This window comes from Cyprinodon tularosa, unplaced genomic scaffold, assembly GCF_016077235.1.
Source record: "Cyprinodon tularosa strain WSP-4 unplaced genomic scaffold, ASM1607723v1 ctg18, whole genome shotgun sequence".
Taxonomy (NCBI): Eukaryota; Metazoa; Chordata; class Actinopteri; order Cyprinodontiformes; family Cyprinodontidae; genus Cyprinodon; species Cyprinodon tularosa.
This window is the reverse complement of record NW_024038608.1, coordinates 1289283-1315113: the sequence shown is the minus strand read 5'-3', so window position 1 is coordinate 1315113 and position 25831 is coordinate 1289283. Positions and strand designations below refer to the sequence as shown.

The 25831-nt window shown below is 37.9% G+C and overlaps 2 protein-coding genes across 3 annotated transcripts in view; one reads left to right on the top strand and one right to left on the bottom strand.

Moving 5' to 3' along the window:
* Positions 1 to 7478: 7478 nt before the first annotated feature.
* On the bottom strand, positions 7479 to 13151 carry LOC119781573 (nuclear receptor subfamily 4 group A member 2-like). Its single transcript, XM_038282070.1, has 7 exons — positions 12950 to 13151; positions 12045 to 12781; positions 10602 to 10731; positions 10265 to 10422; positions 9972 to 10171; positions 9627 to 9805; positions 7479 to 8208 (listed from the first exon to the last, which is right to left on the bottom strand). Exons 2-7 carry the CDS (start codon positions 12774 to 12776, stop codon positions 7943 to 7945), a joined length of 1665 nt encoding a protein of 554 aa, XP_038137998.1. The 5' UTR covers positions 12777 to 12781; positions 12950 to 13151; the 3' UTR covers positions 7479 to 7942.
* Positions 13152 to 18059: 4908 nt separating this feature from the next.
* Positions 18060 to 25831, top strand: part of gpd2 (glycerol-3-phosphate dehydrogenase 2 (mitochondrial)) — a 29293-nt gene continuing 21521 nt past the window's right edge. Inside the window, exons 1-3 of one of the 2 annotated variants that reach the window (XM_038282114.1) lie at positions 18060 to 18178; positions 20329 to 20435; positions 23016 to 23024. In XM_038282114.1, coding sequence (XP_038138042.1) covers positions 20334 to 20435; positions 23016 to 23024 — 111 coding nt within the window. In that variant the 5' untranslated portion in view covers positions 18060 to 18178; positions 20329 to 20333. The remainder of the gene's footprint in view (positions 18179 to 20328; positions 20436 to 23015; positions 23025 to 25831) is intronic. The other variant, XM_038282116.1, reaches the window with a different exon arrangement.

Below are 25831 nucleotides of genomic sequence, written 5' to 3'. Positions count from 1 at the left end.
GCGCACGTTATACTTATTGCGTGGCCGCGAAATACTACTTCGTGCGCACGAAATACTACTTCGTGGCCACAATTAAACATTTTTTTTTTTGACCATGTCATCAGAGGGGCTCCGTAGATTTCTGCTCCTCTGTAGCAAAAAACAAACGAAAGTGAAAGCCTACTTCAAAACGAGCCATGAAATTTTCCGTCTTCAGTAGAATCAGGTAATGATAATCAATATAGGGGGAAAATATCTCCCTTTTGACAGGGTGTGAGGAGTTTTATGGGGCCCTCAGGAATTTGGGACTCAAGTCGAGTGCCTGGTTTAATGATAACTTCCCCTTGACCAGGATTCATCCAGGAGGTCACAGATGACTGCATAACAACATCTAAAGCCCTTCACCTCTCATTTCCTCAGTAATAATTAGATTTTATGATTCAACAACAGAAAAAAACTTGGCAAATATGACAACCCACGCATGTTGCACTCCTGAGGCAAACGCCCAACATCATCAAGTATGACTGTGTGATCATAAACTCCACCACATGAGACGCACAGCTTGACAATCTGAAGTCCAGTTCAGAGTGAACCATAAACCAGATAAGAGTTTTGAAGTGGCCAAATCAAAGTCAAGATTAACCACATTAAGTTATTAAGGCATAACATTAACAATTCTGTTCAATATGGTAGAATACACATAATATTAATTAGTTTAAGTCCTTGTAATAATTTACATAAAAATTGTCTTCATTCAGGTCTGATGTTTAAATATGTTTAATAATCTTAAACTTATGTTTGGCCTTAAAAAAAGAAGAAATCTGTAAAGGTGTGAATACATTTGGGAAATGAAATCATCTTTAACCTGAAAGGAATGGATATTCAGTGGCTGAAGTGTTAAATGTCAAGCACATCTTGGGAGGATTTTCTCTTTAAAAAGGTCTCAAGGCACAAAGTACCCATCATCTTACCTGCATACCATTAATCGCGATTCAAAAAGAAGGGTATCAAACAATCAAGATTGGGTGTCCTTTCTGATTTTTAATGATTTTCAGTGTTCATTTTTTAATCAAAACAGACTCCATGAAAATACCACTCTTTAGAACCTAATGACTCTTCCCTCTTTATTTACCTGCACATATTCTTAATGGGATGTTTTTCTTTCATATCAATAGCAATTGAGGCATTGGATGAATTAATCTGTAATAATCTACGACGGATTACATGATGAAAATATCTGGGGGCAAAGCGAGTCTTCCTATAAATTCCTCAGCGGTTGGTCTCCTTGCTCCTGGTCTCTGGCCTGAAAGCGATAAGGGTTGAGCTGTCCTGAAGCCGGACAGCTGCAGAGATCAAAGTCTGCAGGAAAACCCAAACGCCGACCCACTTGAGATCAAATATAAGATGCTGCTGCGTAGCCACAACCTGCCTGGGAGCAATGACATCCTTCAGAACAACCTGTTCAGGCCGCCCACTCTCCATCATATACATTTAAGGAGCTCAAACAGGACTTAGCGTCTACAGTGTCCTGCTTTGTGTAAAACTGCATCCTGGAGGTTTTTTTATTCAATTTTAGACAAAGATGTGGAACATATATACATTAAAGCAGTTAAACCGTGAGAAAATATTTGATGTTTTTAATCTAAAAGCATTACGTGTTATTTCAATCTGAAAAACTCACACGAAGAGAAAAGACAATTAGAAGAAATTTATTGATACAATTACTTTGTCTTTGGCGCTCAGACCTCAGCAGGAAGCATAGCTCTTAATTTTGATAGATATGCATGAACAGGAGCAAAGAATAGGCATGTTTACCCCCCAGGCCTGAAACTGGTGGTGGATTGGAGATAGATGAAGTTGGTCAGTCTGTAGACTGCTGGTTAGTGAGACGGTATGCTGAGCTTTATGGGGAGATCCAGCTGATACTAGAGCTTCACTCCATTTGGAAAACACAGGTTGAGAGAACCTGTCCATGATGAGCAAGCATGAAGTGACAGTGGAGAGGAAAACCTCTGGCAGAACCAGGCTCAACTTGCGGTGTTCTGCCGGACTGCTGAAATGAGACGCGGTATGCAGTAAGAGTCCGGGAGGAATGACACTCTGATGAAGCTTTAGCTACGATGGTGGAGGAGGGGCTGGAGGTGGGTTGAAACGGGGTCATCTGAATGAAGTCACACAGCGCAACCTGCACACTAGGTAGCAGACGAGATGAACTTTGGATGCCGATTGGCTTTCGTGGAGGTGTGGTTCAAAGCTGATTGGCTGTGTCGCAGGTGGATGTAGGAGAGCAATCAGTTTCTTCAGTTGAACTTCCACCTAGGCTCCATTAAAAAAAATCTCATAAAAAAAAAAAAAAAAAAAAAAAAAAAAAAAAACCTTGGTTGAATTTTTAGAGTTCAACCAAATTAGTAAAAAATTTTTGGTTTGAATTCATGAAAAAAAATGAAAGTAAAGTTGAAACAGAAAAAAGAAAATATATGTGTTTCCTACTGCTGCTATTTTCGCTTTACATGTATTTTTCAGTTTCATCTCCAATACTAAAATTCAATCCTATCCAATAGGTGGCACACTTCCTCTTGCCTGCTGTTGTTCCAACCTTCATTTGCCAGCTCGTTTCTAGGTTTTGCTAATGCTAGTGCTTTGTCCGCACATCCGCCCTAACCCCTAAATCCCTCAATCACTATATAGAGTGGGGACTATATAGTGGAAATTATAGTGAACTCAATTAGCTCACCATTTGGACAGATTATCACTTTTTACTCCCCGTTGATCACGAAACTCCACCTCCCCGCATGATTCCTGCGCCATCTTTCTTATTTGTCACCGCTGTGACAACAAATCTCATGACTCCAGGATATATCTGCTCGTCTAGTGACCATGGATGATCACTACTTTTCAAGGTACATTCTGGGTAATTTAGAGTCCACTACTTTTTAACCCACTATGTCACTACCCAATCAGTCCCGGGAGCACGATCTGTTCTGTGCATGCGCTATCAGCTCATTTGCGCATGCGCATCCAGATATACATCCGGGTCGTCCTCGATTTTATTTAGTTAAAAATACCTAAGTGACATTTTCCCTCCCCCAAAATAGTAAGCGTACTTAAATATAATGTGTTAAAGGTTGAAAATGTATTTTCTGAGAAAATAAATACCTTAAAATCCTTTCTGTTTTGTCACTCGTCTCTTCCCGATCGGAAATGGGATCCTACGCTACTTCCGATGGCTAACTTTTTCGGTTTTGGATTTAAACATAAATCTAGTCTTTTTGAGTTTTATGTTTTTGTTTCTTTTTAACCTTATGGTATATAGAGCGTAATCTAAAGAAAGATGGTTTAATCATATTTTGCCGGACTGCTCTGTGCATGTCCGATGATGACGTCAGAGAAGCAGTTTAACGAAGAAAACGTAAAAATTGGCTCACAAAAGTAAGAAAAAACTTTTTTAAAGATGTGTATTAGCCTTCTTGAGTGAGTTAAGGATAGAAATAAGTAATTTTAGTACCATAATTACATTCTTTATGGAAATCTATTCATGCATGCGCAGAACGGATCGTGCTTCCTGGACGGATCGGCTAGTGGCACACTAGACATTTGGACACTCATCTAAAATGACGTAACCACTATACAGTGCCGTATATATTGGTTAGGGCGGACATTCGGACACAGCCTGAATTAGCAAACATTTTCCTTACCCTTTGTAAGGGAACCTCTGGGTGGCTTTTGAGCCCCTTCACTTTTCTACAAGCTTAAAAGCTTCAATCATATCCCCCTTTATTTTTCTTTTTTTTTGGCCAATAAAACATAACAGTATAAAGGTGCTAACAAGCCATTTCTCAGTCCTATAAATAAGCTACAACGATCTGGAAACGCTGAGCTGCAACCTGCTAATACTATTTTGCTAAATCCTTTGGTGTCAACGTTGGCATCATAACCAAGGCAACCAAAGTAAATGTTTATATATTTTGGACCCGTCAACATTTATAAAAATATTAAATATATAAAAAAATATAAAAGTTATAAAAACAAATGTAATTTTTTTTTTTAAATAAGGATTAATTCCTTTTTTTATGCACCACTCTAGACATTCAATGGATGTAGTATTACTTTTGAAAATAAATTGTTTAATGAAAAAGCAACAAGCTTTAACATTATAATTGTATGTGTTGTAGGCAGACAAGCTAATGGTAATTATAGTTACAGCAGCCTACTTCATTTTTTGTAAGATATAAAACATTAAAAAAAAATAAATAAATAAAAATAAAATTCGACTGTAAAGGAAATAATTTTTTTTTAGTGCAAGGTCAATTCATACTTTAAAAGAAATTAATATAGTTAGAGCGGTTTTTAGTAAGGTTTAATGTTCTAATTTTATTTTGTCAGTTTCAGACCTCCATACATCCAGCTTCTTTAAAGCTTTTTGTTAAAGTAGAATTGGTGGTGATAAAGGCTGTGATAGAAATGAAAACCATTTTAATAGATGTTAACAGTCAGTAAGTTGCTTTAGTGAAATAATGTTTTTTTTTTAGCGCAAGGTCAATTCATACTTGAAAAGAAAATACATTTTTTTGTAGAAGTTTTTAGTAAGGTTTAATGTTCTAATTCTATTTTGTCAGTTTCAGACCTCCATACATCCAGCTTCTTTAAAGCTTTTTGTTAAAGTAGAATTGGTGGTGATAAAGGCTGTGATGGAAATGAAAACCATTTTAATAGATGTTAACAGTCAGTAAGTGGCTTTAGTGAAATATTTTTTTTTTTTTTATATGTACCACATTACCATAAAACCTTAAAACCATAAAGACAGAACCTAAACCATTTTTTTTGGAACTTTCTTGTGTACCTGCAAAGAGAAGAGATGTGTTCTACTTTTTGATCTTTGGACCAAAAGCTTGTAAATGATCCCTGACTTAAAGGAACTGCTAGTGGAAACATTCACTTTGTTAACCGCAGCCCATTTAAACACTTGATCGGACAAAAACGTCTTTCAGTTCATGAAATACGAGCGCTCTTTCATTCAGAAACTTGATCAGCGCCCTAAAAGTAAAAAAAATGTTCCCTAATCTGGAGTTCCAACACAGCTTCTTACACTCCTACAGGAAGTGAGAATGGGTTTATATTGTGATTTTGCAGAGATAAATGTATGTTTTGTTGCATTTTTGGCATGTCAGTAGAAATCCATGTTTCTAAAGCCACTAAAGAACCAGTGCAGCTCTTTTGTTCTCCCATCATCATCATCATCATCATCATCATCATCATCATCATCATCATCATCATCATCATCATCATCTTCAGAATATACTGGATGTGTCCCGTTAATGTTATTGATTCATTGCTATCTCTGCTCAGCAAACTACAGCTCTAAATGGAATATTGATCCTAAGCTCTATTAAAACCTCTATAGGAACATCAGGGTTCTGTTTTTCCCAGACAGAGAAGAAAATAGTGATAAAATTCTGCTGGGATTATTTCTAATCTGTAAATCTGTTTCACAGCACAAGCTTAGGTTGATGCTTGTGGAGTTCGGTTCTTTCGCTGCAGTTCGAAAGTTTTCCTTTCAGGCTTTAAACAGACGGTTCCACTGCAGATAAAAAGCTTCATTCTGCCTGTCGGTTCGTCTCGTTGCTGAATTAAAAGGGACTTTATCTCGGAGAATGGCAGCAGAAACCAATGTCTTTAATGTCACATCTGACCAGAGGGCTACGGAAAGGTCAGTAAGCCGACAGCCTTAAAAAAAAAACATTTGGAAGTTTAAAAAAAAAAAAAAAAAAAAACATGCCTGAGGATGCACATATAAATGGTCATATAACTGGCTTTTATTATTTTCTATATTTATATAGAAACAAAAGAATAAATATTTTCAAATAGCTTTGATTCGCATCAGTGACAGTTTGGGTGAAAACTTGTTCCTGTCATGATCTGAACACTTAAAATGCAGAAAATCTGAGGTAGGGATATGTCTACTCAACACGCACAAAAATTACAGCTATAGAAATTCTTTTCAGAGCACAACCGAAAAAGAAATGGCTTCTGAATTTTTTTTTCTCTATGACGCCTTCATTCTGATATCTCCCTGAGCAACTGCCCATAGGACTGCGGCAAGCCGTTTTAACATAAATTCGGTTTCGTCTGAAACATCCATAATTACGTTCCAGATATCTTAAAAATACATTTTGACTAGACAAAAACCACATTTTGACTATTCGGAATGGCAGTTTAAGATATATGTATTTACATTCTGATTAGGAAGAATAATAATTCGAGATATCTTAAATTACATTTAGACTAGTCAAAATTCCTTTCAAGATATCTCAAATTACGACACCAGATTTGTCATTTAAAGCTTCACACGCTGATTTAACTTTTCCTCCTTTGGATTAAACTGACAGTAAGGAATTATTTAGGAATGATCCTCCTGGAAGCCCATTAAAAAGATTTTTACACATTTTGACTAGTCAGAATGTCAATTTAAGATATCTTTAATGGAAAAGCTGAATAATTCAAGATATCTTTAATTCACTTAGAGATATCTTAAAAAGGAATTTCGAATAGTTGAAATTATAATTCAAGATTTCTTTAAATTTGTTTTGTCTAGTCATTATTTGCTTTTAAGATATCAAAACTGCATATCTCCTATCCTAAAATACATTTGATATCATGAATTATGGTGGCATTTGAGATATCTTTAATTAGAATTATGACTAGCCAAAACTAAAGTCAAGATATCTTGAAATTACTTTATGACTAGTCGTAATTTAATCGTAGATATGTGAAATGCGTATTTCAGATAGTCAGTAATTCATTCTAGATATCTTAAAGTGACGTTTCCATACAAGTTAATGGTAAATCTGACGTAATTTCGACTAGTCAGAATGTAATTAGAGATACTCGAATAGGTATTTTGACAAGTCAAAATATAATTAGAGATTTCTTAAATCGCTAAAATGTCTAGTCATAAAACAATTTGAGATATCTTGAGTGTAAAGGCATTATAACCCAATTCATGTTAAAAACGGCTTGCCATTTTAGGACCCATTCCTTATTACGAAAAAATCTTAAAAAGACACATATATATATTTTAACTTCTTATAGATTTATAGGTAAAATGTCATTGAGAATAATGTCAAAACGAATTGTGAAAGTGTGGAAACCCGGTTAATATTTGGACATTTTGTAATGAAACCATTACACACACACAAAAAAAAATGTGCATAGGGAGAAAATTTAGGAAGATTTATTTATTTTATTTTTTTAAATAAATTTTTCGAAAGTGTAATATGATGAAAAAAAACTTCACACTATGTTACACCATCATATGAATATGAATCACATCATATGTATGTGTTAGAATGGTCTAGTCTAAGTTTCAGACCTCAAAAACTTAAAAACTCCACTGAATATAACTGATCTGAACTGTTTTGCTAAGGATGATGGGAAAAAAGAAATGTTTTTATGTGGGAAGGTGTGTTGTTGCATGAAAAAAGGTGGATTACTGAAACTACTAAATGAATTATCCTTTGATGATTAAAAAATATCACAAGACATAAAATAAAAATATTAGAAATATCTTATTTGAACTTTATTTTATTAAATCGTGGACATAACTGACAGACTGAACACAGCTGAGCATTTGTAGCAAATGTTAAAGAACAATATCTCACTAATAAATATAAGCATGAAAAAAAAAACTTGTTTTATTTGGTATAAAATGATTTGATAGCAGCTGAACAGGCAGTAGAATGTGTCCAAATGTAGTTTTTTTTTTCCCATTCACATTTTTCTTTTATATGAATATAAAAAAGGAACTTCAAGAAGGAAAAACTCACCAGCTTTAAGTTTTATATGCGGACATTTTGGCCCCAATACTCACCCAGCAACTTGAATTTTGATTTTTAAACTGCTTTTATGTAGAGCAAATAACTCAAGCTGCCAGAATGAATTTAAAACGAAGTTAAAAAAAAATTATTTAAAACGGCAGCGTGTCCATGAATAACTTATCTATCACAGCAGGAGGCGGCACCAGGTCCTCCAGCTTTAGGTAGAAAATCCTCTGCAGGCCTTGGATGCACAGAGTGCGAAGTTCGGGCAGTTTCTCCAGAAGTCTGGACAGGTGGTTGGACCAGCGGTCTGCACCTCGTCTGTCTGAACCTGCAGTCTCGTTGTCTTTTAAGCACCTGAGCACATTGCTTTGCAGCTCCTCCACCCTCTTTGGCTCCTTTAGCCCGTGGCGCTCTGAATGTTTCAAAATTAGCATTAGCATCCAACAACAGCACAAGCTTTTTTTTTTAAGCTATTTTTTTAGACTGCAGATAATTAGACTGCAGGTTTAGAAAAATAAAAGTTACAATAATATGATATAAGATATAACATTTTGGACACTCAGAAAACTTGATGTAAAATCGAAAAAACATCTTTGGTTTTGATTTAGCTAAAAGTTGTAGGGATTTATCAAGTACTATGATGTTTAAAAGGCTTAGAAAACCCTCCTAACTAAAAATCTCAATAATTATAAACAGTTATATAAAAATATCCCTTTATTATTACATGATTTTGTTTAAGCTAGCTGTTGTTAGCCAAATAGCGTATTAGCTAACCTTTTAACAGGCTAAGAATGACTGAGTTAATTTAAAAACTACATTTGTGCATTTCATCGAATATGTATCCTTACATATTTATATTTTACTTTGAATTAAAGTATTAAAGTTTTGAAAAGAGACATTTTTAGGCATAAATAATCACTATCATCTTGATTTCTTTGACATCTATCTTAATGAGACATTAAAAAAATTACATGTGAATTATTTATATTTCACACTTTGTTTTTTTTATATTTTCATATTTAATTTTGCTTTTGTAAGCCTGACTAAAATTTTTTAACACCAAGCAGTTTATACCTTCTTACTGTTTTATAATTTCTTTGCATTATTTACATCCATTAAGTTCACTATTCTTTTATTTAAATTTAATCTCTCATTAATTCCATTGAATACAATCAACATTTTAAACAGTTATTTTTCTATCTACTTAAACGCAACTAGGCTCCCTTTTTATGAAACAAATCTACTATGAAAATATTTAATACTGGAAACATGAAGTTTTGACTTTAAATCAATCTGTTATCTGTTTTTCTTTTCACTCTCTTATTGAAGTTTGACCCATCTGTTGCTATCAAATTGGTATCTTTTAGCTTATTAATTAGAGTATTTGCACAAGCTTATATTTAAAAGAATTTTTTTCTTTTTAGCTAACCATAGAGAGGTTTTATTCAAGCATTTTTCTGACTTTTAATTTTGTATTTCTTTATTTAAAACATTAACCCTATTCTCAATCAAAAACATCATTCTTAACCCATCAAGGCCATTTTCAAAGCACTTTGAATCTATTCAACTATAGTTTCTAAATGTTTTATAAATCATTAATCACCCTGTTTGATTGGAGGTCGATAACCATTTATAGCACTTTTTATAGCATATTTTAAGTATAAATATAGAACACAACTTTACTAACTTATTTTCGTTCCTCCAAATCCTTTCTATTATATTTAATGACTCTTAACCATTAAAGAAAACTGACTAAAAGGAAAGGTTTCTGTTTTTAAATTCCAATAAATGACCATCAGATTGAAGCAGGTGAAAGTACGCAAAGCTCACCGGTGAGTAAAGCCAGAGTGCAGATGCAGGAAAAGGTTGAAACGTCCAGGTTCATCCTCTGCAGATTGGCAGAGAATTCCAGAATGCTGTCGATCCATTCCCCGAAGCCCTGCAGGCACTGTAGTCGATGCCACACCGACCCGTCACAGAAGATCAGTTTTCCCTCTTCGGGATTCGATCTAAAATGACATGAAATCTTGTGGGAAAACAAGCTAAAAGCGTAAGAGTAAATGCAAATGGTACCAGGCTGCTGCAAATACAGAACTTTTCCTAAGCCATGGTCATAACATCAAACATCGGATAGTCATATGTATCTGACCGGAGGGTTTTTCTGGTCTATTTTACCTGTACGACAGTCGTAAGACAAATAGCTCCAGGAAAGCTGAGTGAAACAGGAGGTCCTGATCCTGTTTAGGTAGGGTGACAAAACCTGGAATCCTCAACGCCCAACTCCGAATCACCTCCATTGATCTTGTCAAAAGGTCATAGAACTGACGGATGTGCTGAGAATTGTCACCTAGCAGGTTTCCTGGACTCTCCTTGAACTGAAGGTGAGGAGAAACACCAACGACCCCATCTTAAAGTGCATTTGAGCAACCATGACTTACATTAAGGCTCATTTGTACGGGAAGACTTACTTTGGAATAGTCGAGACGAGACGTCGGAGGGTTGGACTCTATATGTGCCCTAACGAGGGCACTGAGAAGGGTGCTTCCATGTAAAACAGACTCCGGTAGAGCTCGAGGTTTAGATGGCAGTCGACCTCTTCTGCCTTTAAGGCCGTCCGTCCTCACCACTGCAAGAAAAAAACACTTTATATGGAACTTTATGTTTCAAATAATGACAGGGATCTCAAACTGTTGAGGGGCCACAGTCCTCCAACCGTTAGATGCATCCTCATGCCAGCAAAGCTAATTCAGTGGGTGGCATATATTAGAATAGAAACTTGAGGAAAGGAGACTGTTTTGGCTATACCTTCTTTGACCATTCCAACCGCCAGGCACTTCTGGAAGCGACAGTACTGGCATCGGTTCCTCCTTCGCTTGTCAACAGGGCAGCTTTTCGTAGCCAAACAAACATACTTGGCATTTTTCTGCACCGTTCGCTGTACAGATAGAGGAAAGAAAGGCAAAATAATGAGACACACCCAACGGGCACAAATTCATCCAATCCCATCCATTATAGTCTTCTGACTACCATCAAGTGCTGCAAACTTTTACCAGCTGGATGTCATTCATTTTGGGAAACAGGATTTCTCATTTCTGCACCCAGTTGCGTGAACATGAACGTACAAACGGTCTAAATTGCCCCTTGAAACTCATCAGCAGCACCTTTGGCCCCTGTGGGCCACATGAGGCAGTGGAAATAAATTCAACAGGCGGACAGGGGCAGTCTGGGTAAACAACGGGTCGTGGTCATTCATAATTTTGAGAATTGCCTCGGGATTATCTTCCTGGCAGATCAAGAGGGGGAGGCTTTACAATTCATGGCACGTCGGTAGAGGCTTTCATACGGAATATATCACCTGTCAGGAGATCAACAGATCCTGATTGTGGAATAAAATATCCAATTTCAAATGATAGTCAAGAGGAGCACTGGGCATGGGCGGTTCTAGACGGGGGCCAACGGGGGCCAGTGGCCTGGCCCCTGTACCAAAGACATAATACTAAAAGAAATTCTAATGATGATATTCGCTGAAACAGACATGGTTACTGATGGATCATGGTCCTTTGGATCTATTTCAATATTTTTTCTTTAAAAAAAATAATTTTTTTTAATTATTTAAAAACAATAAGGTGATAGCTTTAGTGATATTGAGACTGGATCCCAATTTTTTTTAAACAAATAAAAAAAATACTCTAATTTTTACAGCTGAATTTATGAGTTTTTCTTGAGTTCTAATTCTGATTTTATAGAATACTGTAATTTTAACTTAAATTTAGAAAGATGTAAAATTCCTTATTTTTGAACGTATATATTGACCTAATATTGCAAATAATAGCTTTATTTGATCTTTTAGACATTTATATAGCGACAATTTTTTGAGTCGCTTTTTTGCTAAGCTAAGGGATTTTTATTTAGATTTTAACAAAAATCCAAATGAACATTTTCATGCCTAAAATTTGAAATCTAAAATATTTTCAGTCTATATATATATATATATATATATAATTTTAATTAAACCTAATTGAATGGAAATTTCACTTCATGCAGCTATCTTAATGCATTTGAACCTGTTTTATTTTATTTTATTCTTTTCATGCTTTTCTGTGCCCCCATGAAAACACGCTGGGGCCTCCCGCCCCGGCCGCTTGGAACATTTGGTCTGAACCGCCACTGCCGCTTAGGGGAATTTCTTTCTTTCTTAGAATAAAGCTTATTATTATAGAAAAATGTGAACATTAGCAGCCTGCAGACCTTGAAGAAGCCCTTGCAGCCCTCACAGGTGCGCACTCCATAATGCTGGCAGGCTGCGTTGTCCCCGCACACCGCACACAGCCCCTCCGCGCTGATGGACCCCCGCCCGGCTCCAGAGGACTGGTATTCCACAAAGTGGTGGTTGTTGGAGAACTGCAGGGAGCGAGGGAATCCCATCCCAAGCTGTTTCCCAGGCTGCTGGTGAGATGCGCCCGCATCCAAGTTCATGGAGACGTCGAATTTCACCTGGCATGCAGGGAAGCTCTGGGCACCGTGTTTTAGAGAAAACAGGGAGAATCTGGAAAGGGCGTTTTTGTACAGAGACCCGGAATCCTCCCAGATGTGTCCGTGGGGAGCGTGGAAGCTGTGCGGGGAAGGGGTGCGGTAGTAATACACGGAGCTCTGGGAGGAGAGCAGCTCATCCGGAGGGTGCAGGTGGTTCTGGTAGCGCAGACATCCGTGCGCCTCCTCCACTTTGACGCACGGCAGCTCCGCCTGGACGCTCGGCATCTGGAAGACGCACGGCGGCTTCGCGTCGTAGCCGGAGCCGTAGTTGTCTGGCAGAGGACAGAAACCGGGCCCCGATGAGGCCGCGGAGAGCTCGCTGTTAGTCAGGTCCATGCTGAACTTCACAAACTCCGGCGTGAGGAAGTCGCAGCTGCGTTCTGCGCTCTGAGATGCGGGGCTGGCGCCCTGTGGAGAGGAGCCGCACTGGTTCTGGAGGCACGGCATCACCTCTGAAAACACACAAGATCTCTTTAAATATTAACTTTTCTTTAACAAAATGCCTAAAAACATGAAAACTGGACTTAATTAGACTAAAAATTAACTTAAATACCAGTTTCCCATTAATAAAAAAGGTGATATCCACTAAAATCACATTTAAAAGATTTAATTTTCTCTACCTTAGAAGTCCAAGATAAAAAGAAATATCCAGTTTAAGTTATGTCCGCTCTCTGTTCAGCTCCAGATCTGTGGGAATGACTGCTGACTTTATCCACTCTCCCCTCACAGACTGGACAGCAGCGCCTCAGACAATGTGCTTTTGTTTACGCGCTCCGGAGTCTTGTGCCAAACCCCTTCACGCACAAGTCCACAGATGGTGGCTGAGTGGGTGGGTGGTGCGCACTGTCCACGAGCTGCAATGTGCGTCTCTGTAATGGAGGAGAGGGGTAAAACTTGATGTTAAAAATACATTTTTAGTTGATGACTTATTGTAGGATATTTAACAATTTATTTTTATCATAATCCACACTGAAAAGTCCATGTACTTATAGAGTTAAACAAGATGATCATTGCAAACAAAGATCATTTTTCTCCTTTTTTTTATTTTTTTTTAGCTTCCATTGATTGTCTTCCCGTTAAATCAAGAATAGAGTTCAATTTCTACTTCTCTTATAAATATAGTTGTTCCTCACATTCATTAAAAGTAGAATAGGAGGAAGACATATTAAGCCCCGATGTGGAACCAATCAGTTTTAATCCATGAGGCACCATGTCTACATTTAATACTAAAACTTTCCTTTTAGTTAAAAGTTACAGTATAGTTAGATATGCTTAGTTTATCCTGAGTAATGCTGCTATAGGCTTATGCTGCCGGAGGACATAACTTCTTTCTTATTTTGCTAAAGTTTCCTATTACTCTCCAGTTTTGCAGCGTTGTCCAGCCACACTCATGACTAAACCCAATCTTACTAACTTGAATTTTTAATTACGCTGATTGTTGTTTTTTTTACAGTGCAGGATTTCCCCAAAATAAATACATTTAAAGAAAAGTTTAAACCAATGTGCATGAAATTAAGCCTGACTGCATTGTTTGATAATCAGGATCAACTGGAATGCATCGACTTTAAGTCTGTTGGTCTAATTTAATTTAATTAACTTTTTTTTGTTAAATTGATGCTATATGAATACACTTAATGTGATTTAATTTAGATAAACATAAGAATCAATTAGAGTTTCTGCCTTGGACTGCTCAACACAATAAGACAGAATAACAAAATACGACTTAATTTTCAAGTTTGATATTCATTGTTTTTCAATCTTGATATACCATTAATAACTTTATTCTTTTATTTAGTAATTATTTTGTGGCTATTTTATTTTTCTATTCTATTCCTGTCATGCACAGAGGACAGATGGACCCAGTATTCAAGGACAGTCAGTAGGAAAGTTCAAAACGTTTATTAAATAAACAAAACAAAAGCGGAGCTGTGGCTCGCGGACACTGCAGGATGGGGAGGGCGGGGCACCGCCCAATCACAGACACTCTGAAGTGGGAGAAACACAGGTAAGTGACCACGATCATCTAACAGAAGATGATCCGAGTTGGTCACTTACCTGGTTTAAGAGTCCAGACCAAGAATGTCCCCAATTGCTGCAGTCCCAGAGGTCATGCTGGAAGCCGATCCTGGTCAGGGATCCAGAACAGACGGAACAGGCAGAATCCAGATCAGGCAGGACCAGAAACAGGTGGCAGGATCCAGACTTCCAGGCATCCACAGGCTCCCAGGAGGGTTCAGAGTCTGACTGGGGCCAGAAGCATGACCAGGTGGTCATGCACAGGAGCAGACAGGATCAGGTGCAGACAGGCAGGCTCAGTGGAAGAGGGTAGCCGAGACAGGACGTAGGAACCTGAACTTGAAGCAGGACTTTAAACTGGTCTCCTCCCTGGAGCCAGGCTTACTGGATAAAAACTGAACCTCTCCACATATTGAGCCAAAAACCCAGAGGACTCCGCAGGGGAGGAACAGTGGACGATCAGGAGACGAGACAAACACTAAAACCCTCTTTCCACTGGCTGCTAGGATCCAGGACATGAACCAAGGCAAAAACTCAGACAAACAGACTAACAGAAAGACAAGTAATGATCTGGCGCTGAATGCTCAGGCTGAGCTGAACCCCGAGGAAACAGGTGAGAGGAATAAAATATAATTGAGGCAGGGAGGGAAAATGACAGGTGACAGGGATTACTAATTAAGGAGCAAACAGGCCAGATCATGACAATTCCGTTTTATTCTGAAAGTTCAGTCCTTTGCAAGCTATAAAAATTATTGTTTTTTCATCTTTATTTCCTTTGTTCCATTTGCTTAATTCAAAGAAAATGAAAGTTTAAATGATAAGCAATACAACTGATAACATTTCTGGTGTCTCATTCTTATAAACCTCTCTAGACAAATTGATAAGGAAGGTTACCCGCCAGAAGCTGAAGCCTTAAATAAAGGCTTAATTTTCATTCCCTCATCTTATTAAGTGTGGTTGGACAGCAAATGAAGGTTGACATATTTTCCTCATAGTTTGAAGCACAAACCTTTAGAGAAATAAGTAGAAAAAAAAAAAAGACCTGGTAGCTGAAAACAAAACTGTCAATTTTAAATTGTAAATAGTTTTTTAGGTTTGGTTTCCATGTCATTTAATAACATTTACAATAACATTCAAATTTTATGCTTGATCAATAAAGCTCTGCATTATTATTATTTTTTTTTAGAGTAACACAGAGACAGTATTACTCTGTGACAAGCGCCAAAACACAATAAATAAAGAACTTATGAAATAATTATTTAAAGATGTCATTTATTAAGTAAAGACAAAATATATTTAATACATAATATATTAAATAATATGGGCCTAAATTTAATCAATAAAGATATTGATTTTATCTTAAGAAACTAATCTGTCAGACATCCATGAATGACAAGGAGGCGGGACTAGAGCTGCTACCATAGAAACCCTGATGTCTGATTGGCTGCTTTATACAGCTCAAACAAAAGACACCTTCTCCTTTGTTTTCTTTTAGTCTAAAGTCAACATTTTCACAGAAAAAAGTTGTAAATATTTCCATAGCCATTTACTCAATCGCACTTAAATTCTGATTTCAGAAGTTAATAATTTAGTGCATTGTGGCACTAATCACCCGCCATATTTGTTACGTATAAATTTGGTTTTATTGCAGCTCTTGTTTCATGTTTATAAGGTTCCTTGTCTTTAATATCTTGCTCTGATCTAAAGCATCTGACTAGAATGATTAAGGTATGGTCCATACCTTAATCAGGGGCGGAGATAGAAGGGGGGCCATGGGTGGCCATGGCCACACTTAGCCATTCATTGGCCACCCCTACCATTTTCCCCTCTAATACAAGTGGAATATTCAAAACATTTAAATTATTTGTTGTTAATTATACACAATATACTAACGTCAAAGATGATAATTAATGCTCTTTTCAGAACTAGATGTTGTGTTATATGGGGTAAAGAGAAAAGTATTTAGTGAAATTATAGATAAACAACAATTTTAATAAAATAAAAACTGATCAAATAATCAATTTATGTAGATATTAGTGCTTGTAAATGTCAATTTTATACAGAATGTGTATTGATACAAGTAGGTAAGTAATAACAATGGAAAAGATTTACGCCCCAGAACAAAACATTTAAAGAGTTTTATTCATTATACCTTTCATTTAGAAATTACGGATGTTTAAATATATGTGTCTATTTGTTAGCAAAGGCTGTAGGAAAGTATAGTTTGTCTTTATTTAGAAAACATTGATCTTTTGCTGGGTAATTTTCCTGTTGAAACAGGGTAGATTGACCCCGAGGTTCTGGTACCTATCCGATTTCGGCCCCCGCTCAGTGCACATTGGTTATTACCTGGCCCCCCTTATAAAAATGTTCTGGTTACGCCTCTGGGTATGGAGGGATGGACAAATAGATGAATAAACAGATGGACTTTAATCCTTGCCTGAAAAAAATCAACTCGCAATGACAAAATGGAGAATTAAATCATTTGTAAGTAAATTATAAATAAGTGATAAAGTACTACAATGGTTAAATTAGATCAATCTTTTTGTTTTCATATTATTTTAAATATTAGGTCTAGTGGTGATTGTTTGCCAAGCCAAACATACAAGTAAAGTTCCAATTAAGTTTCTATATGCAGGCAAAAAGAAGTTTCACTGTCCAGTCTTGATGATCGTTCTCGATGGTTTATTTTCTATTTAAACCAACAATTAAAAAGTTCAAACTCTTGGTAAAAACCATAGGCCCCAAACCCAAAATGCCTGCTGGTCCTTTCCAGGCCCCTACACCTATAGGAAGTGAACTGATCCACGCCACTTCCTGTCATACTTCAGAACAAAAAATAAATAGGAAAAATAATAAAACAAAGAGAAATAGAATCAACAATTATTAACCTGCAAATAAACTCTGTAAATAATACAGAAAAATATAAATTTAGGAATTATTTAACACAATTCAAATAGATGAAGAAATAAAGAATAAATAGCTCCAACATTAAGTAGATTTGTCCTTCTCTTAAGCGCCAAGTTTGACTTTATGTTAGGTCCTTTGATTAAAATTTTACTATCAGAGGCATAGCCAGAAAATCCTAATAGGGGCAGCCAGTCAATAACCAAAGTACATTGAGGGGTGCCAGAACCTCAGGGTCAATCTACGCTGTTCCAACAGAAACGAGCACAAGATCCATATTTTCTAAATAAAGACAAACTATCATTTCCTACATCTTTGCTAACAGATAGACAGAGATATTTAAACACTTAAATATAATATAAACACACTCTTTTTTACTGATGCCACTGTCTGTATTAGAGGAAAAAATGTTAGGGGTGGCCACAGGGGGGGGGGCAATGATTGGTTAAGGGTGGCCAGGGGTGACCATAGCCCCCCCATCTAGCTCCGCCCCTGTTTGCTATAAAGTAACGGTTACATATTTGGCCACCAAATAAAGAGATTTGACAACATTTATACGTTCTCAAACCATAAAAAAAACATTTCAAGTAACTGGATGGTGGGTTCCTATCCCCCTCCCTCTTCCTGCAGTGAAAATCAGAGAAAGCGCCTCGTCTCATCTCTTCCTCATTATCCAATAGGAAGATCCGAGTTACGCATTCTTTCCCTCTCCCTACGTCACCGGCGTGGTCCCGCCACCCGGTTAATCTCATTGGAGGGCTCCTGCAAGCGCTGCGCGTTGATTGGCTGTAACGGGACGTCGCCGGAGGCACGTAGAGCGGAGCTTCCTGGGTTGGAGCCTGACAGTCCAGGCGACAGTTTGGTGTCCTGTCGTCTTTTGCATCACCCCGAGGGAGTCAATTTTCAGCCAGAACACAAGAAATCCTGTAAGTGTGCCCTATCTGGTGGGTTTCCCCGGAGTTTTATGTTGAGACATTTTGGATCGGAGGCAGAAAATTGGAACTATGCCTCCTATCTTGTTTTTTTTTTTTTTTTTTTTTCTGAGCTACGGAGCTTTGTGACTTGATCTGGTATTTTAACGGTGTATTCCTCCGATCTATTGATTGTTTTTTAAATGTATGATAGCCATAATATGAAGAATTATAGTTGGTTCCCCTTGAAATATAACCTAGCCTGGGTTCATGGCGTAATCCTCTGCAACGAGGTTATAGTTTAACAACTTCCTCATGTGTGTCCATTGGAAACAATGCCGATTGTTTGCTGAAACTATAATGAACCAGTTAGAGTCAATAACACACATGTCGCTCCTTAACAACTTTTAAAAACACTGGTTCTCCCTCTAAATGTGGTGAAAACTACATGAAGTTCGTTTTATCTTAAATAACTGTAAAAAACAGGGACTCCCCCTCCTCTGCTGACTAATAATTAGAGCAAACACAACCTATTTATAGCTACATTTTTCTTCCCAACTACACACTTCAATTCCCTTCCTCTGATGAAAAAAGATCCCCATAGCATGATGCTGCCACTGCTGCTGCTGTGCATCACCATTTGATGTGCATAGCTTGGTGAAACACTACTGTTGTAATTTACCTCTAATGTGTTTTATAGTTTTATTTAAATAAAACATGGGGATTGAAGACGGTGATGTTGAACGCTTTTCGTAAGATATGAAGTAGAAAGGTGTATTTCTTGGATGCCTTCCAGTTTTATCAAGCATCCCAGAGGATGAAACTGCACTTATGGTTGTTTCCGGAAACTGGAGATTCTCCCTTCACCACTGAGGGATGGTTAATAGCCCGTTATCAGCTGGAACACGATCATCTCTGGTGTACTTTTCCACAGGAAGGCGCCTATTTGTTTACATAGCTGGGCTCATGTACCGATTGTTACATTATGAGTAGTTATATTGACCCTTTAATGAAAAATTAGTGGGTGATTTTGGTTTTACACAGTAGAATTTAACTTTATTGATCTTACAATGGAAAAATTCACTTGTGACATTGACTCTTATAAACAACATAAGATGGCCAAAGGAGGAAAAGATGCATTAAGTACATACAATGCACCCAGATATATACAGTGGATGTAAAAAAGAGATTTAAGTTGACTTATATATACAGTATCTTATGCACAGTAAAGTGCGCTTTCTGGTTTGTTAAATAGATAAATGCTACGTTATAATATGATATTCATGCATAAATTCTTTTCCTATGTATTTACCGAATGCTGGAATGGGGTCATAGTCATCTGGTGACATTTAAATGTACAGCCGTGTGTCGTCTGCATAGAGGGAGGATGTAGATTTTGAGGGGACCAAAGATGGACCCTTGGGGAATGCCATGTGATTTTCTAATGGGAGTTAGTTTAGATTAGAGATAGACGGATACATACAGATGATATATTCGGCTGATATTCGTGTTGTTCTTCTTGAATCGGTAGCCGATAGTGCATATGCTCGCCGATTTATTAGTTCCTTTAACAGCCATGCTGAGATCATGTAGGGTGAAAGCGTTACCTCTCCCCTTTGTTTGATTTGCTATTAATAATTGTTTTATTTTTGTCATAAATGGAGGAAGAAAAAGCCCCATCATGCTCCACCCAAAATTCGGCAGCCAATATCGAGGAATGGTCGGTATCGGCCTTGAAAATCTGAATTAGTTGATCTCTATTTTATATACCTAAACTGTTATAACAAAGGTGTATGAAGACGGGTCTTTTGCTTAATAATCAGTTTACTGGGCCTTAAATATGGAACATATTGTAACTTTCTTTTTTCTTGGTGAAAAGTCAGATGAAAAATAGCCATACTGTGGATAAGCGCAGTAGTGATGAGTTTCGCCCAAATTGCTCCCTGACATTTGGTTGCGTTTATTAGGATGCATGAGAATCTGCCTTGATGTGCGGCGTTCCCTGGACACATACATCCCAGCCGCTCTACAGTAGTATGCAAATCATCTCAAACCTACTCCCGCCCCGATCAATCCTGCGTCCCAGAGGTCCACTGAGGTTTGCCGTTACGAAAAAAAAACATGAAAAGTCTAACTCTTTCCCTCCCTGTCATCTTCCACCACAGGGCTCATGGCGTTCAGGAAGGCCCTGAGACGGACGGCGGTGGTAGGAGGCGGGGTGGTGGCTGCGGGCTTCGGCCTGTCACAGTTCTTGGAGTACAGGAGGACCCAGGTGAGCTCACCTTAGGGAGGAATGTTCTCCCTCTATTAAGGAGCCCCTAAGCTGGGAGGGCAAGTCCAGTCTGGATGATGGAATGTTGTCTGGTTCTAGGTGTGTCGCTTTGTTTTGGGAATTTCCTCTGCAGATGTACAGAGCACACTCCGGGTTCAGGGTGTAAACCCTCCCTGTTGAGCCTTTCAAAGTAAAGGTCAACTAACTGGATCCAGTTCATTTGAGTATTAATCTCCTCTCTTTCAGTGTTAGAAGAGTTCTGGAAAGGTTTCGCCCCTAACATGAAAATTCTTACTGCTCTTCAAAGTGGAAATTATTAATAATTTCCCCAAATCTTTCTTTTTTTAAAATTTGTTTTTAAATAGGCTGATGTTAATAACAGGGAATACTTGCGCTGTGTAAACAGAGTCTAGTTGTTTTGTTAACAACAAGCTTAAACTGCAGTAGTCTTTATATCAGTGGAACTTTTTTCACGTTTCATTGCATTTGGAACCTCAAACTCCGGAGTATTTCTGACGGGATTTTAATCTTAAAACCTAAAAACTAGGTCCGCTGTCCTGATCCTCTCAGATTAATCTCTGCTAGTCATGTCTTTAGCAGGTCTCTGGAGAACAGGGCTGCATACAGAGGAGGGAATTCCAGTGTGTCGGACCGGGAATATATATAAAAATTCTAGACTTCAGAGTTGACACTCGAAGTCTAGTATTTGTCATCCCTGATTTAAATCAATGAATACCTGATGTTGCCTTCAGACTGAATGTGTTTAGACAGAAAACTGGAAGCTTGTGAACTTTTTAGGAGCCACCCTGTTTGTTTTCCTTGATACGTCTAAATGGTGGAGGCAATAGAGAGAGAAGTTTAGCTTTGTTTTGCAGGAGAAGGTGGTCTGGATTCACCTGTAGCTGAGAGACTTTTAGACTTTAGTCCATTCCACGTTTTCTCCCAGAGCTGTGTGCAAATAAGTGTCGTTTCCTGCATCATTTTCGTCTTTCCAAGGCCCAGTTTGATTACTATGGAGTCAATTTACTTCCATCATTGTTGCAGAGAGCCGGCTTTGGAAACAGAAACTGGAAAACAATATAATCCAGAACTGAAACTGAATAGTTTCTTATTAAAAAGGGTTTTGAGAGTAACTTTGCTGTTTTTGTTTTTTCAAAAGAAAATACTTTTGTTTTTATATAATTTATAAAAAATTCTTAAAATGAAGTTACAAATGTAGATTTTTTTTGTCATTTCTGTTTTCCGGATTGAGTTTAGGACTTTCTTTTTAAATTGCGTTTTACAGAGAAGACTCTTCACTTCTTGCTGATACAGGCTTTATGGAGTAAATTTTGTTCCAATATTGTTGCAAAGGGCACGTTTTGTAAATGGCATTTTGAATAATATATATATAAAAATATAAAAAGAAATTCCAATCCATAAAATAAATGCACTTCTTATTTAAACAAAGGTTTTGAGATAAGAATCTATCTTTTCACTTTTTAGTTTTTCAATTTTTTTTCAAATTTTAGCTTTTCTGTTTATATTTTATGAATTGCATTCTTTTAAAATAGTTTTTTTTTACATTTGGTTTGTTTGAAGCCCAGTTACAAAAAAAAAACACTAGCTTTTGACTTACAAAAGATGTTCCTGCCAACGTTCATGAAGACCAATAGAAATGCATCTTTACTCCTCACTTGTGAAATTCGGAACGATAACTTTTCAAAACAGCAAAAGTTACTCTCAAAATCTTATATTTTTGATAAATAACTTTTTTATATATAGTTTGCTTTCTCGATTGATTTTTTTTCTTTAATTTCCATTCAGAAAATGTGTTTATTGCTTGTAACAATAATGGAACCAAATTTACTCCGTAGTCCTCGGGTGCTTCTGATCTCTCAGGATTCCCAGATAATTCAGAGGCGTTCAGAGTTTAGTGAATTCCATGTTTCCTTCAGAATCTTATTTTTCTCTCCTTCGGATCCAGTTTGATGACCTACTGACCTGCGTTGGCACCCCAATCACATACCAAGAAATCAGCCACGCATTCAACTTTCTAAACTTCTGGTTTTCAAACTCCCGCCGTTTCGGACGCACAACGCCTGGAGGGTGAAATGCCTCGACAGAAGATTAAACCTCACGATATCAGCTATAAACCGCACTTAAACCAGATGCACCTCTAATTACATTCGGTCTGAATGTTATGGAAGAGTTAGAGTGGCCTAGTCAAAGCCGTAACCTAAATCCAAAAAGGAAACTACTACAAGATGTGAAACCTGAAGAGATGCTTCCCAGTTTAAGAAGATTTTCCTTTTTCCTGCAATCATTTAATTAGTAAAAACTAAAATATACATTAAAGATCGAGTGAAGGTTCTTGTTGAGGTGTTTAGAAGTCGTCTAATGATCCTCGCACACATCGTCTACTCGGGGACAAAAATAACCCCAACGGCCAGACTTCAAGCAGCTGTTTGCTCCTCTTATTTTAGATGTGAGACATAACTTCAGACTTTATTGGTCTCCTCCAACCTAACCTGAACTTTGTGTTTTGTGTCCCGGTGGGATAATGTCCTCAACTCTGCCATCGCCGTCCTCTCCAACAAGCCCGGATTGGTAAGCAAGAAGTCCACCCTGATGACATCCGATGATTTCTATTTATTTATTTTTTCATGAATAGTTTGTAATCATGCATGCCTTCTAATCCCTGCAATTGCACTGCTGATGAGCTGAATGTCCGTCTTGTCTCCTTCAGTCGGGGCATGTGGCTGAGGGAAGTTTTCAAAGCGGTCCAATTGGCTATTAGCTTCGCCCCGCCGTCCTCTGACTTAACCTGATTACCGGCGCTTCATTGTGTGACCGAGCATCAGTGGAAAAAAAAAGAGACAATGATTATATCATAGGCAAAACCTAAATTACAAACGCCCGCCGCCATTTGACTTGCAAATGGCGCTGGTGGCCTCAAAGCAGCTTGATGCAATCATTTAGCGCAAGCTGCTGAGTAGAAAGCTGAATAAATATTTCATTAGAGGTGAAATTCTTCTACTGTAGCTGTGATTATTCCTTTAAATTAATTACCCTTCTAATCAAACGTTGGTGAGCGGCATGGTGTAGCAGCCACGACGTAACCCCTCTGCACTTTTCTAACTTTTCTTTCCCACTAACGTGTCCCTGAATGTGTCGGGCTTTTCTTCGGCAGCACTTTCACTCGCTTACTAAATATCATTATAAGCACAGATAGGCTTCTTTTTAACCAATATAGCTGCTCAGAAACACATATTTCTAAGGTACACCTTATCTTTTCTTGTTATTAATATAGTTTGTTTCATTTATTGTATTGTATACCTGATATAAGCTGATAATTGCAGGGTGAAATCAGCTGTAGTCGGTCAGCTATAATCTGCTCTGACCTTATAAACCTGAGTGTTTGCCTTTAGAGGAATAAGTCTGTTGGATGTGAACCTCCAACAAATTGCAAAGCACTCCATCGTTCAACCTGGGACAAACTGACGGAGCCAAAGCTGCCTTACACTACAGGCCTTGTTACCAACAGCAGCAGGAAGAAGAGGAAGGATGTCCTGCCCAAAGGCACTGTGACTGAGACGGACTGATCTCCATCCATTGGTCCGTCCGTCCATCCATCAATGAAACATTCTCCATGAGCCTCAAAGAAAGGCATACATGACACACCCTGACTAAGATACTTCTATCCAACTTAACTGACTGTCTGAGTCTGTGTCACTACACTGAACCTTTTATGTTTCTCCATGAGGTCTGAGCCCGTCCACATGCAACCATCCATCTCCAACTTCTTCCGTCCATCACTAGTGAGCAATACTCAAAGATTCTGCAACTTTTTGGCTAAGTTAGCAGACTTGGAGAAGCTGGTTGATTCACATTCAGATGAAAACTTCAGTATGTATCTGCTCATACTAAAGTTCGTGACCCAAATAGAACCTTTATAGTTTCCATAAAGGACCCAAATTAGACTCTGTCTTGTTTATAGCTATGTGGGTCAAGATTTTATCCATCATCAAACAAAGTGTTCTGGATGAGTTTAACAAGTCAGCTCTGTTAGTTCTGATTGATGTTAATCCTGGTGCAGTTTTCCCAAACACACCATACATGTCCTTACATGTTGTTCACTAAACAAGACAAACCTTAACCAGACAATTAAACTTCCATATAAGTAGTTCCACAAGGATAAGGATAGGGTCCAGTGTTCCATGGGGAGAATAAGGTCGTCATTACTTTAGGAAAGACTAATTATTCCAGGTTTTGTAGGCAAACAAGATAAAAACATATGATGGATTTCTAACATAGAACAGAAATTAAAGCTGTGTGTCCAACCTTGGAAACTGATGGTGGTGTTTCATGGCATGGGCAGGATTTTCCTTTCGTTTATGTTGTCTAACTGGGGGAATAAATTATAATCAATGGACGTTTTCTGGATTGTTGCTTTATATTAACTCAAAAGTGTCCATGTGATCCACTGTGGTGGTGGGGGTATCATGGTATGGGCTTTTACTTTTGCTTTTACTTTGGAACAATTTAATATGTGTTAGTCCACAACCCGACTTAGATTGTAAAGAAAAAGAGTAAAACGTCCTGTGTAATTCACTTAACTTATATACCGCCATTTCAAAACATATGTCTTCTCAAGGCATTTTACAGAGTCAATTCACTGAGATCATCCAGTCAGATTGGTTCAAAGTTTTCTATCTAAGGAAAACCAGCGGATTGCATTGACTCAAAGGCAATCCCTCACACGAAGCATGCTTGTAGCGACAGCGGAGAGGAAAAACTCCCTTTTAACAGGAAGAAACCTCCAGCAGAACCAGGCTCAGTGTGAGCGGCCATCTGCCGAGGCCGACTGGGGTTAAAGGAGACAGAAGCAGAGATACAAAAGGTAACCGCCAGCTCCACAGGTGGCCCCGTCCAGGAAACACACAGCCAGGCAGATGAGTTTTGAGCTAGCTTCCTGGTCAGAGGATGAAGAGAGGACTTAGAGTTGGTCACAGAGAAACAGGACTACACTGAAAAACAGGCCAAACTCCAACATCTATAAACAAAGGTAGTAGCACAGCTTATATCTCCCTCCAGGATGGAGTCACAGCCAAACTGGAATGCACCGGATGAAGCTACTATGAAGAGAAAAAGCAGAAAGGACATGAAGTTAGAGGTTCGGCTAATAAATACTGCAAAATGGGAGAATAAAGATAGAATGAAGCAGAACAATGAAAATGGGTTATTTCTTGCAGTGGTCCAAGCCTATAGCCGCATAACTATAGAGAAAGCTCTTGATAACCTTTAGAGAAAGAATCAGAAGGAACTCTCCAACATTCTGCAGTTGACGATCTTCATCCAGCGGGAGAAGGAGAATTTCCTAAACCTGATCTTTATTAGTCATCCAAACATCCAAA